General features: G+C 41.8%; 1 protein-coding gene across 1 annotated transcript in view; it reads right to left on the reverse strand.

The window, feature by feature from the left end:
• The window catches only part of PRKDC (protein kinase, DNA-activated, catalytic subunit), a 448603-nt gene that overhangs the window by 9611 nt on the left and 419215 nt on the right, over nucleotides 1-19777 (reverse strand). Inside the window, exons 83-84 of the mRNA XM_069731310.1 lie at nucleotides 6376-6577; nucleotides 2672-2860 (exon numbers count right to left, since the gene is read on the reverse strand). Of these exons, the coding sequence (XP_069587411.1) occupies nucleotides 2672-2860; nucleotides 6376-6577 (391 nt within the window). The remainder of the gene's footprint in view (nucleotides 1-2671; nucleotides 2861-6375; nucleotides 6578-19777) is intronic.

Genomic DNA, 19777 nt, shown 5'->3' on the forward strand with positions numbered 1-19777 from the left:
AAGGGGCCATAATGTTTGTGCAGCACTATAAGGGGCCATAACGTTTGTGCAGCACTATAAGGGGCCATAACGTTTGTGCAGCACTATAAGGGGCCATAACGTTTGTGCAGCACTATAAGGGGCCATAACGTTTGTGCAGCACTATAAGGGGCGATAACGTTTGTGCAGCACTATATGGGGCCATAATGTTTGTGCAGCACTATATGGGGCAAATATCTTTATGGAGCATCTTATGGGGCCATAATCAGCATTTGTGCAGCATTATATTGGGCAAATATGTCTATGGAGCATCTTATGGGGCCATAATGAACTTTATGGAGCATTATATGGGGCTCCTGATTCAATATGGATATTCAATAACACTTAACCTACTGATGTCTCAATTAATTTTACTTTTATTGGTATCTATTTTTACTTTTGACATTTACTGGTAGCTGCTGCATTTCCCACCCTAGGCTTATATTCGAGTCATTAAGTTTTCCCAGTTTTTTGTGTCAAAATTGGGGGGGTCGGCTTATACTCAAGTATATACGGTAACTCCAAGTAAATCAAATTTCTGTGAAATCAAACTGTCCACTTAGGAAGCAACACTGTTTGACAATCAATTTCACATGCTTTTGTGCAAATGGAATAGACAACAGATGGAAATTATTGGCAATTATCAAGACACTCAATAAAGGAGTGGTTCTGCAGTTGGGGACCACAGACCACATCTCAGTATCAATGCTTTCTGGCTGATGTTTTGGTCACTTGGAGAGCACCCGAGATCCTTTTAGTGTGGCGATCAGACCCATACATTATGCAAGTGGAACTTTATATATTTATGCTGGTGGTTTTCTTTTTTCAATATTGAAATATGTAATACCCATGATTTATTTATGGCTTGCTGCAGTTTGTATAACTTTTACATCCTCAGAATTGCAGTTTTCCACTTGACTTCAAAGACATTGTGCTGTTAGTAAAGCTTAGCATAGAAGAACCAATACTACATGACCGCTATATTATTTATTTATGTTCGGGAACAGACCAAAGTGGCAATCACGAAATATCAGATGAATGCACAGGTTGGCTGACATTTGTTTGAAGTGAAAACACGTTGGCTATGTTCACATGCAGCGTTTTTTTCTGCAGGCAAAATCTGCTCTCTTGGCAATAAAGAGGCTGCTCACAAACCAGGTTTTGCTGTGGATTATGTGTCATTTGTCTACAGCACATGTTTAATATTTTAGTTTCTTTCACCGAGGACACATGGTTGTTTTTATTGCAGCATTTTGCACTTCCTCATTGCTCTCGATGGTGAAATATGTATGCAAATATGCTGAAAGAATGGACATGCTGAACAAAAATGCACCAGTTTTCCATATCAGCCAGGCAGAAAAAGCCAGCGATGTCTGAAATCTCAGTTTTTGCTGACACTATAAAAAGCAGCTTTTAATTTGCATAAAAAAACCTTACCAAACAAACGCAACGTGTGAACATAGCATGAAGTTTACACACAAAATGAAACCTAGTTGCCTCTAGGATCACAGACAAGAATGGTTGTATGAGGCTTTAGAAATATCTTTTACATATGCTCACATTGTACATTTAATATTGTCAAAACGTTTTTCCTAAATGCATCACTATGTGGGCATCCATACAAGAAATGTGATATTTTGCTGAGGAAATAAAATTAAATTTCTCTCAAATAATTACTTCTAGGTGAGAGATTAACCCCATTCACAACATGCGCCACACATGTAGTGCGCATGTCGTGTCTCTCCCTTTGCCCACATCTTTCCCGGCACATGTCAGCTGTTCCAGACAACTGCAGCTTCTATTCTGCCATGGAGACTATTGAAGCATGCAAAAAGTAAAAAAAAAAAAAAAAAAGCTTTCAAAAATATATAAGAATATATGTATAAAACTTCAAATCACACCCCCCCATTCGCCCCATTCAAAATAAAATAAAAAATAAACATATTTGGTCTTGCCGCGTTCAGAATCGCCCGATCTATCAAGATATAAAAAGTATTAATCAGATCGGTAATCGGCGTAGCGAAAAAAAAAAGTCAAAACGCCAGAATTACGTTTTTGGTCACCGCAACATTGCATTCAAATGCAATAATGGGCGATCAAAAGATCGTATACACACCAAAATGGTATCAATGAAAACGTCAGCTCGGCATGCAAAAAAGAAGTCCTCACCCAGCCCCAGATCATAAAAAAATGGAAGATGCTACGGGTCTTGGAAAATTACGCATTTTTTTTTTAACAAACTTTGGATTTTTTTTCACCATTTAAATAAAAAACAATGTATACATGTTTTGTGTCTATGAACTCATAATGACCTGGAGAATCAGAATGGCAGGTCAGTTTTAGCATTTGATGAACATGGTAAAAAAAAAAAAAATTCAACAGTTGTGGAATTGCACTTTTTTTTTTGCAATTTCACAGCACTTGGATTTTTTTATGGTAAAACCAATGGGGTCGTTCAAAAGTAAAACTTTTCCCGCAAACGAGAAGCCATCACATGGCCATATTGATGGAAAAAAACAAAAAGTTATGGCTCTGGAGAAAAGGGTAGAGAAAAACAAACACAAAAAACTAAAAAGGGCTGCAACTTGAAGGGGTTAAATTTTATTTTAATAAAAGTCACACTGGTAGCAATAAAATGGACATCTAGCATTACCTTCCAGTCCAGTGACGGCTCCTTTACAAACACATCCATTGTACTAATGAGCAGGTCAGGGTTTGCTCGATAGGCCCGCAAAGCATGTACCATCACAGAGTCAAATAAGCCAGTTTCTTTCAGAGGCAGCATCAGGTTTATTATCTGACGCGTCAGACGGAAAGGCATCAGTTCAGGCACAGGTAAAAACTTAAGGAAAGGCGAAAGAATTAGAAAACATTAATATTTCACAACCAACAAATTCCAACTCATGGGGGGAACTGCAGAAAGATCTGAGTAACAAGACAAATAACAAACTAGCTTTAGTAATTATACGACTAAGACATGTTTAATAATAGATTTAATAACTTGGAACTAATAGAGTACCAGTTACAATTAATATTAGGGTAAAAAAAGATCTGTACATTATTCATAGTACTTAGAATATGGTTAAAAACTGAATAACCGGTTTTTAAATGCAAGCACAAGCACTTTAAAGCCAATAATAAGATATGTCTACTGAATATTTTTCTTGTCCAGTACTATGCGTTTTTTAATACATTTGATCACCATGTTATTTAGGTATAAGAATTAAAAGCTATGTTTAATGTGAGGTCTTTAATAGGGGATCTTTTTTCCCATTGACAATTTGTGAATATAAAGAACAAAAATAAGAACATATATAAAAGTCTACACATCCTTATTAAAATGCCAGAATATTTCATGTAAAAAAACCATCACATCATGAAGAATCATTTCAGAACTTTTGTCCTCATTAATGTCATCTTTAGGACAACTTACATATTTTCAATTGGATGCAGGTCTCGGCTCTGGCTGGGCCATTCCAAAACTTTGATTTTCTGGTGAAGCAATTATTTTGTTGACTTGGATCAGGGGTTGGGAACCTTTTTTTCTGCCAAGGGCCATTTGGATATTTAGAACATCCTTTGGGGGCCGATCAAAATTATCAACTTGAAAATTACCCTGCTATATTTGGCCAAACATTGAATGAACTCATCCCTAATGTGATGCCTGGAGCTGCTTCTCTTTGGTGTGGCTGTTATGTTAGGTGGTGATGGTAATGTTGTTACTCGTAACTGCTTTTCCAGATTTGTGTCTATCTATAGCGCAGGTGACTCTTTGTGATAAGTTTTGTAAAGAACTCACAATAAAGTTGTACCGAACACAGATGTATATTACAATGCAGGTCTCCTCGCAGGGGGAAATTTATCACAGCTCACGATACATTTATTGAACTTAAGCAGTGTGAGATCTGCAGTATACATTACATAAGATACACCAAGACTGCTGTATATACATCACATAAGACACAGCAAGACTGCTATCTATTCACATCACATAAAAAAATGGGGCTGGAATATAAATATCACAGTAGTCACTGAGACTGTTGTATACACATCACATAGGTGCTGAAATATATACAAGAAAGGAGACATGGGGCTGCTGTACATACATCACGGGAGACAAAAAGCTGCGGTATATACACATCACGTGAGACATGGGGCTGTGGTATATAAATCACAAGAGACATGCGGCTGTGGTATATGACAGGAGATGCGAAGGGTGCGGTATATTTATCACCTGAGATACGGGGCTGCAGTATAACCACATCATGGGAGACACAGGGGACGTAGGGCTGCAGTATATACATCACAGGAAACAAAACATTGGGCTGTGGTGTATACCTCACAGGAGATACGGGGCTGCGGTATATACATCCCAGGAGACACAGGGCTGCGGTATATACATCCCAGGAGACACAGGGCTGCGGTATATACATCACAGAAGACAATGGCTGCGGAATATACATCACAGGAGATGCCAGGGCTGCCCTATATGCATCACAGGAGACATGAGGCTGCCACCGCTTTCTTCTTCTGTGGGATGGGAGTACGGAAACTGCCCATAAAGTATGTCCTGGGAGGCCATCAAGAGGACGTAATCATCCATTGCTCTTGCCGCAATGTTCAGTAGTGAACGCTGAGTGCACATGTTCGCAGAGCAGGAAGAAATTATAAGGCTGAAGGCCGTCAAAACGCAGCTGCCTGCCTGAACACTACAGTCCCTGAGAATCTACCCTTGGGGGCTGCAGAAAAAGCAATCATTTGCGGCCTGAGGATCCCCACCTATGATTTAGAGCAGTGGTCACCAACCTTTCTGACCTCAAGAGCCACATTCAGCTCTGCAAGAGGGTCAAGAGCCACGTCCAGCTCCTGTCCCACCTCACAGTAGTGCCAACCAAAGCCCCCATTACAGGTATAATGATAACCAAAGCTTTTCTACACCCCGAAGCAGTATACCAAGATCCAGGGGTTCCCACCACACCCCCATTCAGTATTCTCCCATCACACACTCCCAACACAGTCACATCCAGCTTCAACCAGCTCCTCTAACAGGTAGTATCATCCTGTCTCCAGCGTAGCATACTTATATTATCTCTAAACCCCCAAGACCAGTAGATGTGCACCCAGGTCTGCACTTCTCTGCAGGGCTACTCACAAAGTTCACCATTTTGAGATGTGCTTTTCATACCAGTTTACTAAATCTGGAGCTAATGCACCAAGCTGGCAGACAGCCGCGAGCCACAATTCATGGGACCATGAGCCACATGTGGCTCCTGAGCTACAGGTTGGGGACCCCTGATTTAGAGGTATGCTTTGGGTCCTTGTCATGCTGAAAGTTGGAACTTCTTTTCAGCTGGGGCCTGAAGGTTTTCTTGCAAAATTGATTTATATTTTGAAATGTTCATAACTCCCCAGTTTCAGCTACTGAAAAATAGTCCCAAAGCACAATGTTGCGTCACCATACTTCTCTGTGGGTGTGGTGTTGTTCTGGTTTGGAATTTACACCAAACATACTTTTTGGAAATATGGACAAAAAGTTCAACCTTTCCCATATGTTTTTAGCAGATTTGATATAGGTTTTGGCAAAACATAGGCAGGCTTGGATGTTTTTCTTTAATATAAAATAGATAGTGAAGGTGAGGATCTGCAGGAAAAAAAATATTCTGATTAAGTAACAGTATGTCCCCAGGACCAGAACGCTTCCAGTCTCCCTGTGTATGCGAATTAGAGGCATGCGTGGTGCAGACGGATCAATGAGAAGCCATGCCATCCACAAGATGGCAGTGCACTTCCAAAAAATAAGTACACAAATCAAGGGTTTGTAACTAGATATTGACTTTTAAAGCACTCATAATATTTCTAAACACACAGCAGAGTGGATTTTGCCTTTTAAAGAAACATGTCAGCTTTCTACGCTTAGTTACTGTTTGTATTCTGGAATAAACAATCTTTCTGGAGCATCTTTCCTTAGATATCTGCTTCGTGCTATTTGTCAGGTACTCAAAATAATCTTTTTTAAAATAAATAAACTAGGTATTATACCCCTTAGGAGATGTAGGAACACTTTATAACAGGAATGATAACACTAAAGTATTCAGAGATGATGAGGACGTATAAGAGGAAGAGCACAAAAATATAATTGAAAATGTTATATAGAACTGTTGTTTTATGGGGAACATTGATAAAAGATGTGAGGAGAGCGTGGGGATCCTGTGTTATCACAAAACTTTGCACTGAAATTATAAACTGCTCTAACACATCTGCATTTACCTTCAGGACAATTCCCCCCTAGTTGGATTTGGCTCAAATTCACATGAAATACCCCTCAATAAAAGTCTGTAATCACTGTACTGGAGTTACCTGAGTTGCTGTGCCAAAGGCGTGACCAAAATCAATGCCAATCATTCCTCCAGTCTCCATATTGACCATGAAATTGCTCAGGTGGCGATCTCCAATGCCAAGGATCCAATGGCTTATACACAGCAAAGCGTGAGACCGGACAAAATGAGAGCGCAGAGCCAAAAATGCTTCAGGTGTAGCACTCATCTTAATAAAGGCCCTCCTGCAATGTAAGAGAGATTTATTATTTACACATTACAGTCAGTAATGAGACAGAAGACCCCATGTCAAAAGACACCATGCAATCCCAAACACTTGGTTACCTCCTCCACTAGGATACTCAAGAGTTCTCGGTCGCCCTGCCAACTTAAACTATTGAACTATGTAGAATGTTCCAGAGTAATACAGAGAATACAGCAATATGTGTCAGGGATCTGAACATCCAACAAAACTAGGATCTTTTCCCACCAAAACTTGTGTGCACCTCAACTACCTTGACCAATCTGACCGAATCAAGAGCAGTACAGCTCAGTGATACTTCATTAAATAGCTTTTTTATATTGTATAGATAATACTAAAGAAAGTGTTCTTTAGGATATTTTTGAGAGAAAGTGGGACCACCGAAACAACAGTGATAAAGTGATGCAGGATGTAAGAAGTAGAGATAAGCTAACTAGATCGGGTCCCTGCTTATTCGGCAAGATATAGCGCTTACCGAATAAGCTGCAGTGGGAACCCGGATACATGGAGCGCTCCGGCATCACAGCTGTACGGCTCCGTAGCTGCATGTCTCTCGGCTGTTTCGCTGTTGGATCACATGCATGGAGAGCCTGTGTGTTGGGCTCTCCATGCAAGTGCCGTGACTATCGCCCAGCCAAAACACATGCGGCTGTGGAGCCGAACAGCGGTGACGTCGGAGTGCTCCAGGTATCCGGGTTCCCTCTGCAGGGAACGCTATAGCTTGCCGAATAAGCAGGGACCAAAGCAAATTCGCTTATCTCTAGTAAGAAGGTATGATTTTATTTTATTACATTCACTGCTTTATATTTTTCCTGAGGAGTCACTAAACTTTCACTATATTGTTTCTTCTTTGGCAAGCATTTTAATTGCCTGCAGATCAGTGAAGTCTCGAGACCCCCAACAATCGCTAAATGGACCCATGAATAGTGCATATGACCCAAACCCCCACCAATCTGCAGACAATTAGGCTACGTTAACCCAATGCGCTTTTGGTGATTTTTTTTTTTTTTGCAGAATTTCTGCACCTACTCTTTAAATTGGGATATGTGCATTTTCTTAACATGCGTTTTTATTGCTGCATTTTTTGTCTCTTTTGGTGTGTCATGTTTTAAATAAAGCGGCTTTATTTCTGATACTTCCTGTTGTTTGGCTTTGATATACTTAGATGCGGATTACAAGTGTTTTTCTCGTTTCCAAAGCGGAAAAGCACTAAAATGAAAGTCTGTTTTATTTACCTGCGGATTTTTCTCATCTAATGCATGTCTATGAGGAAAATCAGCACAGGAAACTCAGCGTACCCGCAAGAGGAAATTGATATGCTGCGAATTTTGAAATATGCACCACAGGTCAGTTGCACATTGAGCATGAGATTTCTATAAATCCCATCCACTTTGCTAGAACTGTAAGACAACACATTTTTTACACAGCAAAAATACACACCAATTGCTCGTAGTGGGAACATAGATTTAAAATGCCAGCCAAAGATGAAAAAACACTGAAAGTTTACATTTTCAGACAGATTCTCATTGGGACAGAAATACTGTAGAAAGGACTGAAATGACAATGCTTCATAAGCTTTATTCCATTTGTCAATGTGTATTACGCATGTTTGTTATTTCAACACAGCTGTCACAAAACTTAACAAAATAGTATCACACTGTGAGACAAGGTGATTTTTTTATATACTAGAGACAGGATAGGGCCGCCCAGTTGGGCACACCTTGTCGTGGTGGGATGGATTTTACACTTATTTTAATAAAAAATTAACTAAGTATATTGTGTTATTTCCATGTACATTACTATTTCCTTACTACAGGGTATATGCTCATTTTGTTTTGTTTTTTATTGAGTTTTATCTGTGAACTGACTACACATTTCATATATACTAACTTATGCTCTGGCTCATTTCTTGGTTTGGCTGTAGTTTCTTGTACTTTGTACAAATGGGTGTGGCTCCCCTTTTTTGAGATAGCCATTTCATCTATATAGTTTGCCAAGGGCAGGTGTCTGAAGATTTGGGCCTGTATCCTGCTTTGCCCTCCTGCTGGCCTCAGACAGGAGTTGTGTGCTCCACGCTCCTAAGCTTTGTACTGTTTGGAGTTCTGTTAATTGATCAGTAGGGACTCAGGATCCAAACACCAACCAATCTCCAGCCAAAGGAAAAAACCCACAAAGTATACTAGACTGATTCTAGTAGGGATGGAAATACTGTAGAAAGAATTGAAATGATGCCGCAGACTCCCTCAAAAAAATCATATAAGAGAGCTATCTCTTCAGATGTCTTGGAAGACTCAGATTCCAGTGGGGAGGGCTCTGACTGCGAATCCACTTTGGAGGACTCAGCCCCAATCTCTAGAGCCTTCATGAAAAAACTACTTGCACAAACCATGCAGCCACTTTTGGAAGAAATTTCTGGGTTGCGTGCAGATCTACAGCATATGGGCCAGAGAGTGGAAACCCTAGAATCCGCCAACATGGAAGCGACTGATGCCATCTTGTCCCTACGTGACCAACTCCTACAACAACAGCACCAACTTAACACTGCCCTCCTAGCTGCGGAGGACCAGGAAAACCGCAGCAGAAGAAAAAACATCAGGCTGAGAGGCGTTCCTGAATCCTTTGCTCGGGAATCACTGGATAAGGTCACCAGGGAAATTTTCTCTGACCTCCTAGGGAAAGAAAGAGCGGAATCCATTGTCATTGAGAGAGTTCATCGCGCCCTCAAACCCAGGCCTAAACAGGGAGAACCGCCAAGAGACATCATCTGCGGCCTACTGAGCTTTGTGGATACCACAGCGGTCCTAACTGGCGCTAGGGAAAAAGACAATCTCTTATATGAGGGTGCTCATTTACAACTCTTTCAGGATCTCGCCCCATCCACTCTGGCTAAACGGAGAATTCTCAAACCACTCCTATCCGAACTGAGGTCACGCGGCCTGATGTATAGGTGGCTCTACCCCTTCGGTCTGGCCATCACGGTGGGCAACCGCCAGATCACAATACGATCCCCGTCAGACCTTGATGAAGCCTGGTCGACTCTTGACATTTCGCCGATAGACATCCCCTCCTGGATGCCAGTTGACACAGGATGGAATTTCCCTAAACTGACAAAACTACAAGAATGGTCAGTTAAAAAGAAACACGTTTCTCCTAAACCGAAGAAAACTGCCCCTAAAGTTCTCCCAACATGAAGCAGACCGGTTATGCTGGTTTGATTTTCTCTTCTCCTTGAAAGGGGCGAAATTTATGACCTGACTCCTGAGTCTTTTTTCTTATCTTTCATCAAACCAAGTTCTCCTTATGATTCTTTTTCTCCTGTTGCCAATGTTTTTTCTCATCTGTTCACATTGTCTGGAGTCGATAGAATTTTTGTAATTTCTCTGGACTTGGAGAAAAACTCCATATTGTTAATTGTATTATGTTTCTGTCCCTTAATACTATTGTTTGTTCGGTACTTTGATAATAGCTACACTGCTATGTTCAAATATTTTTTCTCTTTTCTCTTGCCTTTTAAGACAAGTTGTAGAGGTCGCCACTTGGACCTTCTCTCGCTTATGTCTGGGTTCTTGTACCCCCCCCCCCCTGCGATAAGCGAGCTGTATTTTGTATATAGTTTGTTAACTACCATGTTTTATTTTTTTCTCAGGCTCTATGGTGTGACGGGGGATTCTGGGGAAGGAGTGGATGGCAACTAATCGAACTGACGCGGGTACGGTCACGGTAGCGTCCTTTAATGTGAAAGGTTTAAATTCCCCTGCAAAACGCAGTCAGATACTAACACTGTTAAAAAAACAATCTACACAAATAGCCTTCTTGCAAGAAACTCACTTTAAAATGGGAAGAACCCCTAATATGTCTTTCTCCCCTTTCCCAACTTGGTACAACAGCTGTTCCTCCTCCGCCTCTAGGGGAGTAAGTATAGCGCTTAAAAAAGGTCTCCCATTCACACTAGAGGATAGTCTGACTGATTCGGAAGGCAGATTTGTTTTTATAAAAGGGCTATTAGCAAACACAAAAATAACCTTAGCAAATTTATACGCCCCAAATATAAACCAGACACAATGGATTCTCAAAACATTGGACACTCTACAGCTTTTTAAGGAAGGTTTATTAATTGTGGGAGGGGACCTAAACCTGACTCTACAACCTAACCTAGACACCTCTAGTGGTTCCTCTTCCATTCCTCAAAAATCGAGACAAAAACTCCTAAATAAGCTAAACTCTCTACAACTAATAGACCCCTGGCGAAGCTTCTACCCCACATCGAAAGATTACACATTTTTCTCGTCACCACACAACTCTTATCATCGCATTGATTACTTTCTAGTACAATCTCGAGCCTTACATCTAGTAAAATCTTCTAAAATTGGCACAATCACTTTATCAGATCACGCCCCTGTCTTCATTGAGATTCTCATCACCACGTTACCTAGGCCCGCTATGACCTGGAGACTTAATGAATCGTTGATTGATAGCCCGAGACATACAGACAAACTTAGAGCCATCATCTCTCATTTCTTCAGTGAAAACATAAATACGGGTCATCTCACTCCCATTATATGGGAAACACATAAAGCCGTTCTCAGGGGTGAACTCATCTCACTTAGCTCGTACATTAAAAAACAAAGAGAAAAAGAAATCCAATCTCTCCTCCACCAAATAACCACTGCAGAGCGTACACATAAAAGTACTAAATCACCTGAGTCTCACCAGGATCTTGTTTTTCTTCGTAACAAGCTCAAAGACTTATTAAATGTAAAGTCAGCAAAATTGTTTATGCATTGCAGACACCGCTTTTATTTGCATGGCAATAAAAGTGGGAAACTCACCACACAATTGCTAAAGAAGCAAAAAGAGAAAAAATTCATTAAAAAAATTGTTGCGTCGACGGGCAGGAGAGTGGTGGACTCAAAAGAGATTGCTGAGACCTTCCGGCAGTACTATGAGTCCCTCTATAATCTGCCCCTTTCTGATGATATGAAAAATTGTCCGACAGCCATGACTAAAATCCAAACTTTTTTGGCCTCTCTCCCCCTTCCAAAAATCTCCCCTGAAGAAAGTAACGCACTCACGGCCAAAATTACACTTAAAGAATTAGAAGACATCCTAAAAACCATCCCGAATGGGAAGGCACCTGGCCCCGACGGTTTCCCGGTGGGCTATTACAAAAAGTTCTCTGATATTCTTCTTCCCCACCTAGTTGATCTGTTTAATTCCTTTCTAGAAGGGAAGCTCCCACCTCGCCAGGCACTTGAGGCCTACATTGCTATTATACCTAAGGAGGGGAAAGACGACAGCCTGTGTAGCAATTACCGCCCTATCTCATTGCTCAACACTGACCTGAAACTGTGGGCTAAGGTGTTGGCTTCGAGGTTGAATGGTGTCTTGTGCAGAATTATTCGGCCTGACCAGGTGGGTTTCGTGAAGGGTCGCGAAGGCAAACATAATTCTACTAAAATCCTCCACGCTATTTCATATGCAAAGAAGACTAAGACTCCATTGACTATTCTGTCAACTGATGCTGAAAAAGCATTTGACAGAATTAGCTGGAGATACATGGTCTGTACGCTTCAAAAGTTTGCCTTCCCACAAGCCTTTATAGATGCTGTAATGTCCCTCTACGTAGATCCGTCTGCTAGGGTCGGTGTGAACGGTATTTTTTCCGAACCATTTAATATAACTAACGGTACCAGACAGGGCTGTCCTCTCTCTCCCTCCCTCTTTATCATGGTCATGGAAACCCTGATGGAAAAGATTAGACAGGATAGTGAGATCATAGGCCTTAAGATGGGTAAACTTGAGGTCAAAGTAGCTGCTTTTGCCGACGACCTCTTAATCTTAACCTCCAATCCCAAAACATCTTTCCCGAAGTTAATGTCCCTGTTTGCCGATTTTGGTGAGATATCTAACTTTAAAATAAATGCAAATAAATCTGAAGCATTAAATATCTCAGCAAAAAACTCAGATATACTGGATTTAAAAGAAAACACCCCCTTTAACTGGCCATCAGAGAAACTAAAATATCTTGGAGTTTATCTAACGGCTGATCCTTCCTCCCTATATAGATGTAATTATACTCCCCTCCTGACAAGGCTTCAAACGGATTTAAAAAACTACAACATACCTTATTTATCTTGGATGGGCAGAATAAATGTCATTAAATCTTATATTTTCCCTAAAATATTTTATACCATGAACATGGTTCCCATATCCCTTCCCAACTCATTCTTCCATTCAGCCAACCAACTGTTCTCCCAGTTTATATGGAAATACAAAAGAGCCAGACTCCCTTTTAAAATTCTTTCTCTTCCTAGAGGTAGCGGCGGTCTTGGCCTTCCAGATATCAAAACATATTACAAAGCCATACATATTGCTAGATGGTTTAACCTGGTAAAACCCAATCCAGAAAATCTCAATACATATCTAGAACTTGCTATACTAGGGGATGAAGCTGATCTCTATCTTTGGTCGTCTTTTAATTGCACACGCATAAAATCTAATGAGATCCTATCTAACACCCTATCCATAAAACGTTCCCTTATACCAAACCAGCTTCCGTATTGCCATTTTCTAGACAATATTCCAATTAAGATCATCCCATGGTTGGTGGACCCTACCTATCAAGACATTTATGGACTCTGGACATCCCTACCAGACGCCCCAATTTCTCAGTTCCTTTCAAACCGAATACCTTGCATTGATAATTGGCCGATCAGTGCCATAAAACAACCTACTAATTTTCTCCAGAAATATCATATACACCGTATAATGACCGCGTTTAGAACTAAGATAAACCAATCTACGGATTGGCTCTGGCTTGACTTGCTAGTGAGGTTGAAAACTCCAATCACTAAACTGGTTTCTAAACTATACGTGAACCTCCTTAAAAGTTCAACTCAATTTAAACCCTTATATCTTTCTTCCTGGGAGATGGAGTTGGGTCTGACGCTTTCCCCTCATGAAACTCAGCGGGTACTAGCCAATTCCCATGGGTTCTCCAGATGCATCCTATTGCAGGAAAACGCATTTAAGATCCTTTCCAGGTGGTATCATACCCCAGAAAGACTGTTTCATTTGGGATTGGTGGATTCCCCGCAGTGTTGGAGATGTTCTCGATGTGTGGGGTCCTTAGCGCATATTTTCTGGCTCTGTCCGGAATTGAAACAATTTTGGGCAGATGTAAATATATCTTTACAAGATATGGGCCTGATGGATCGGGATCTAACTCCCCAGGAGGTGTTGCTCTCTCTTCCTTCTTCCTCTTTTAACCCAAAGAAACACGACTTACTACCCATTTTATTAGCGGCCGCAAAACACTTAATCTCAATACACTGGAGAAAAACATCTCCCCCAACGCTGGAAGAATGGATCCTCAAAGTCCAAGACTTATATCGTTTGGAGGAATTATCTAGCTGGGAGGCACGCTCTCACGAGAAATTCAAGGATTCTTGGCTTCCGTGGGAGGTGTTTTTGTCCCCTACTCTTGGACTTGGGGCGGAGGATCCCCCTTGAGGAATTCATCTACTAGTCCCCTACCAAGAGTTCTGTTTAGCCCTTCCTACTTATCTTTTCTTTAGCAAGACGCGATGACCGTCCTGACTCTATTTTTTGCATGTTCCAGCCATTTTCTTTGCCGTCCACTCCTCCTTCACCTCATCTGAATTCAATTATATCCACGGTAAATTAGTCCTTCCGTCTCACCCTCTAGCCTTACAAATTTTTTATCATAACTCGTACTGTTTCTAGGGCTAGTTCTTTGCAGTCCTGAAATTTTGTTCTAAGTTCTGTAAGCTCAACTGTCTTCACTTTCTAGGGAATGTATACGTTTAATCCATCTGCCATGAATATCCTTAGACATATTATAATATGACAAATACCCGTATTTCTTGACATGAGAGCAAATGTTAACTGTTTTATTACTGTTAATTGAAAACTTAAATAAAGAATTTCAAAAAAAAAAGAAAGAATTGAAATGACGATTTTCAAAATCTTTATCCAACTTGTTACTGTGTATTATGCATATTAGTCACTTCAACACAGCTGTCACAAAACTTGGCCGAATTGTATCTTTAGAGGAGTTGGATTAATAGCAGTTTAATAGATGGTTCTAATGGACAAATGACCATGAAGATATCATCAAATAATAAGTTCTATCACTAAAGACAATGACATAGTATTTAAATGTATTTAGTATGTACCTGTGTGTAGTAAATGTCACCAGTAAAAATAGATACCAATAAAAGTAAATTTAATTGAGACATCAGTAGGTTAAGTGTTTTTGAATATCCATATTGAATCAGGAGCCCCATATAATGCTCCATAAAGTTTATGATGGCCCCATAAGATGCTCCATATTAAAATATGCCCCATATAATCCTGCATAAAGGTTAATAATGGCCCCATAAGATGCTCCATAGACACATTTGCCCAATATAATGGTGCACAAATGTTGATTATGGCCCCATAAGATGCTCCATAAAGATATTTGCCCCATATAGTGCTGCACAAACCTTGATTTTGGCCCCATAAGATGCTCCATACAGACACTTGCCCCATACAATGCTGCACAAACGTTAATTATGGCCCCATAAGATGCTCCATAAAGATATTTGCCCCATATAGTGCTGCACAAACGTTGAGTATGGCCCCATAAGATGCTCCATACAGGCACTTGCCCCATATAGTGCTGCACAAATGTTGATTATGGCCCCATGCAGACACTTGCCCCATATAGTGCTGCACAAATGTTGATTATGGACCCATACAGACACTTGCCCCATATAGAGCTGCACAAACGTTGATTATTGCCCCATACAGACACTTGCCCCATACAGTGCTGCACAAACGTTATGGCGCTATAAGATGCTCCATACAGACACTTGCCCCATTTGCTGTTGCTGCGATAAAAAAAAAAAAAAAAAAATCACATACTCACCTCTCCATCGCTCAGGCCCCGGCACTTTCAATATTCTCCTGTCTTCGTTCCGGCGCCGCTCCATCTTTAGCGTCTTCTGCACTGACGTTCAGGCAGAGGGCGCGCACTAACCACGTCATCGTGCCCTCTGACCTGAGCGTCACTGCAGAAGACGCTGAAGATGGAGCGGCGCCCGGAACGGGGAGGTGAATATCGCGCAGCGCAGCGCTCCCCTCCGTTATACTCACCTGCTCCTGGCGTGGTGCAGTCCCTGCTTCCCCGGCACCGCAGCTTCTTCCTGTACTGAGCGGTCACCGTTACTGCTCATTACAGTAATGAATATGTGGCTCCACCTCTATGGGAGGTGGACCGCATATTCATTACTGCAATGAGCGGTACAATGTGAACGCTCAGTACAGGAAGAAGCTGGAGCGCCGGGGAGCCAGGGACCTGCAGGGACCGCGCCAGGAGCAGGTGAGTATAATTAGACAGCCACGCTCCCCCTCCCCTGCCGACCCTTGGTATGACTCGAGTATAAGCCGAGAGGGGGACTTATATATATATATATATATACATACACACACACACACATCGAAATCAAAGTCTAAACCACCCCCTTCCCCTAGTTAAAAAAACAAACAGTTGATGACAATTTATTAACCCCTTAGCGACCGCCGATACGCCTTTTAACGGCGGCCGCTAAGGGTACTTAAACCACAGCGCCGTTAATTAACGGCGCTGGGGAAAAAGTGAATAGCGCCCCCCAGAGTCGAATTTTCTCCGGGGTCTCGGCTGCCGGGTGTAGCCGAGACCCCAGAGAACATGATTCGGGTTTTTTTTACCGACCCCGCATTTGCGATCGCCGGTAATTAACCGTTTACCAACGATCGAAAAAAAAAAAAAAAACGCGATCTCTTTTTAATTTCTCTGTCCTCCGATGTGATCGCACATCAGAGGACAGAGAAAGGGGGTCCCAGATAGCCCCCCGATACTCACCTATCTCCCCCGGTGCTCCTCGTGGCTCCCGGTGGGCGCCGCCATCTTCAAAATGGCGGGCGCATGCGCAGTGCGCCCGCCCCCGGGAGAATCTTTGGGGTCTCGGCTGCCGGTTTTACCGACCCCTGTTTTGCGATTGCCGGTAATTAACTGTTTACTGGCAACCGCAAAAAAAAAAAAAAAAAGTCAAAGTGTAATTCTCTGTCCTCTGATGTGATCGCACATCAGAGGACAGAGAAATAGGGGGATTCGGGGACTCTACCTTACTCACCTGTGTCCCTGGGTCCTCCTGCTGCTCCTCCTGGCCACCGGAAAAAGAAAATGGCGGGCGCATGCGCAGTGCGCCCACCATCTGTCTCCATCTGCCGGCCGGCAGGAGAACAGCAGTTGGGGCTAAAATTAGGGTTAGGGCTAGGGTTAGGGCTAGGGTTGGGGCTAAATTCAGGGTTAGGGTTCTTTCACACTTACGTCGGTACGGGGCCGTCGCAATGCGTCGGCCCGACATACCAACGCACGTTGTGAAAATTGTGCACAACGTGGGCAGCGGATGTAGTTTTTCAACGCATCCGCTGCCCAATCTATGTCCTGGGGAGGAGGGGGCGGAGTTACGGCCACGCATGTGCGGTCAGAAATGGCGGACGCGACATAAAAAAAACGTTACATTGAACGTTTTTTGTGCCGACGGTCCGACAAAACACAACTGATCCAGTGCACGACGGACGCGACGTGTGGCCATCCGTCACGATCCGTCGGCAATACAAGTCTATGGGCAAAAAACGCATCCTGCGGCACATTTGGAGGATCCGTTTCTTGTCCAAAACGACGGATTGCGATGGATGCCAAACGACGCAAGTGTGAAAGTAGCTTTAGGGTTAGGGTTGGGGCTAAAGTTAGGGCTAGGGTTGGGGCTAAAGTTAGGGTTAGATTTGGGATTAGGGTTAGGGTTTGGATTAGAGTTGGTATTAGGGTTAGGGTTGGCATTAGGGTTACGCTTGGGATTAGGGTTAGGTTTGGGATTAGGGTTAAGGTAAGGGTTGTGATTAGGGGTGTATTGGGATTAGGGTTAGGTTTGAGGTTGGGGTTGAGATTAGGATTAGTGTTGTGTTGGATTTAGGGTTTTGATTAGGGTTATGGTTAGGGTTGACATTAGGGTTGTTTTGGGGTAAGGGTTGTGATTATCGTTAGGGTTAGTGATTAGGATTATGGATTGGGTTGGGATTAGGGTTAGGGGTGTGTTGGGGTTAGGGTTGGAGCTAGAATTAGGGGGTTTCCACTGTTTAGTTACATCAGGGGGTCTCCAAACACGACAGCCAATTTTGCGCTCAAAAAGTCAAATGGTGCTCCCTCCCTTCTGAGCTCTGCCGTGCGCCCAAACAGTGGGTTACCCCCACATATGGGGCATCAGCGTACTCGGGATAAATTGGACAACAACTTTTGAGGTCCAATTTCTCCTGTTACCCTTGTGAAAATAAAAACTTGGGGGCTAAAAAATCTTTTTTGTGGAAAAAAAAATATTTTTTTTATTTTCACGACTCTGCATTCTAAACTTCTGTGAAGCACTTGGGCATTCAAAGTTCTCACCACACATCTAGATAAGTTCCTTGGGGGGTCTAGTTTCCAAAATGGGGTCACTTGTGGGGGGTTACTACTGTTTAGGTACATCAGGGGCTCTGCAAACGCAACATAACGCCCACAGACCATTCTATCTATGTCTGCATTCCAAAACGACGCTCCTTCCCTTCCGAGCTCTGCCATGCACCCAAACAGTGAGTTACCCCCACATATGGGGCATCAGCATACTCGGGCTAAATTGGACAACAACTTTTGGGGTCCAATTTCTCCTGTTACCCTTGTGAAAATAAAAACTTGGGGGCTACAAAATCTTTTTTGTGGAAAAAAAATATTTTTTTATTTTCACGACTCTGCATTCTAAACTTCTGTGAAGCACTTGGGCATTCAAAGTTCTCACCACACATCTAGATAAGTTCCATGGGGGTTCTAGTTTCTAAAATTGGGTCACTTGTGCAAACGCAACATAACGCCCGCAGACCATTCCATCAAAGTCTGCATTCCAAAACGGCGCTCCTTCCTTCCGAGCTCTGCCGTGCGCCCAAACAGTGGTTTACCCCCATATATGGGGTACCAGCCTACTCAGGACAAATTGGACAACTTTTGGGGTCCGATTTCTCTTGTTACCCTTGCGAAAATAAAAACTTGGGGGCTTAAAAATATTTTTTGTGGAAAAAAAGATATTTTTTATTTTCACGACTCTGCATTTTAAACTTTTGTGAAGCACTTGGGCATTCAAAGTTCTCACCACACATCTAGATAAGTTCCATGGGGGGTCTAGTTTCCAAAATGGGGTCACTTGTGGGGGGTTTCCACTGTTAAGGCACATCAGGGGCTCTCTAAACGTGACATGGCGTCCGATCTCAATTCCAGCCAATTCTGCATTGAAAAAGTCAAACGGCGCTCCTTCACTTCCAAGTTCTGCCGTGCGCCCAAACAGTGGTTTACCCCCACATATGGGGTATTGGCGTATTCAGGAGAAATTGCATAACAAAATTTATGGTTACATTTCTGTTTTTACACTTGTGAAAATAAAAAAAATGGTTCTGAATTAAAATGTTTGCAAAAAAAAGTTAAATGTTCATTTTTTCCTTCCACATTGTTTCAGTTCCTGTGAAGCACGTAAAGGGTTAATAAACTTCTTGAATGTTGTTTTGAGAACCTTGAGGGGTGTAGTTTTTAGAATGGTGTCACACTTGGTTATTTTCTATCATATAGACCCCTCAAAATGACTTCAAATGTGATGTGGTCCCTAAAAAAAAAAGGTGTTGTAAAAGTGAGAAATTGCTGGTCAACTTTTAACCCTTATAACTCCCTAACAAAAAAAAATTTTGTTTCCAAAATTGTGCTGATGTAAAGTAGACATGTGGGAAATGTTATTTATTAACTATTTTTCGTGACATATCTCTTTGATTTAAGGGCATAAAAATACAAAGTTTGAAAATTGCAAAATTTTAAAAATTTTCGCCATATTTCCGTTTTTTTCATAAATAATCGCAAGTAATATCGAAGAAATGTTACCACTAACATGAAGTACAATATGTCACAAAAAAACAGTCTCAGAATCAGCGGGATCCGTTGAAGCGTTCCAGAGTTATAACCTCATAAAGTGACACTGGTCAGAATTGCAAAAATTGGCTCGGTCATTAAGTACCAAATTGGCTCTGTCACTAAGGGGTTAAATTAGACAATCTAAAAATAACA

The sequence above is a fragment of the Ranitomeya imitator genome, chromosome 6 (genome assembly GCF_032444005.1).
Source record: "Ranitomeya imitator isolate aRanImi1 chromosome 6, aRanImi1.pri, whole genome shotgun sequence".
Taxonomy (NCBI): Eukaryota; Metazoa; Chordata; class Amphibia; order Anura; family Dendrobatidae; genus Ranitomeya; species Ranitomeya imitator.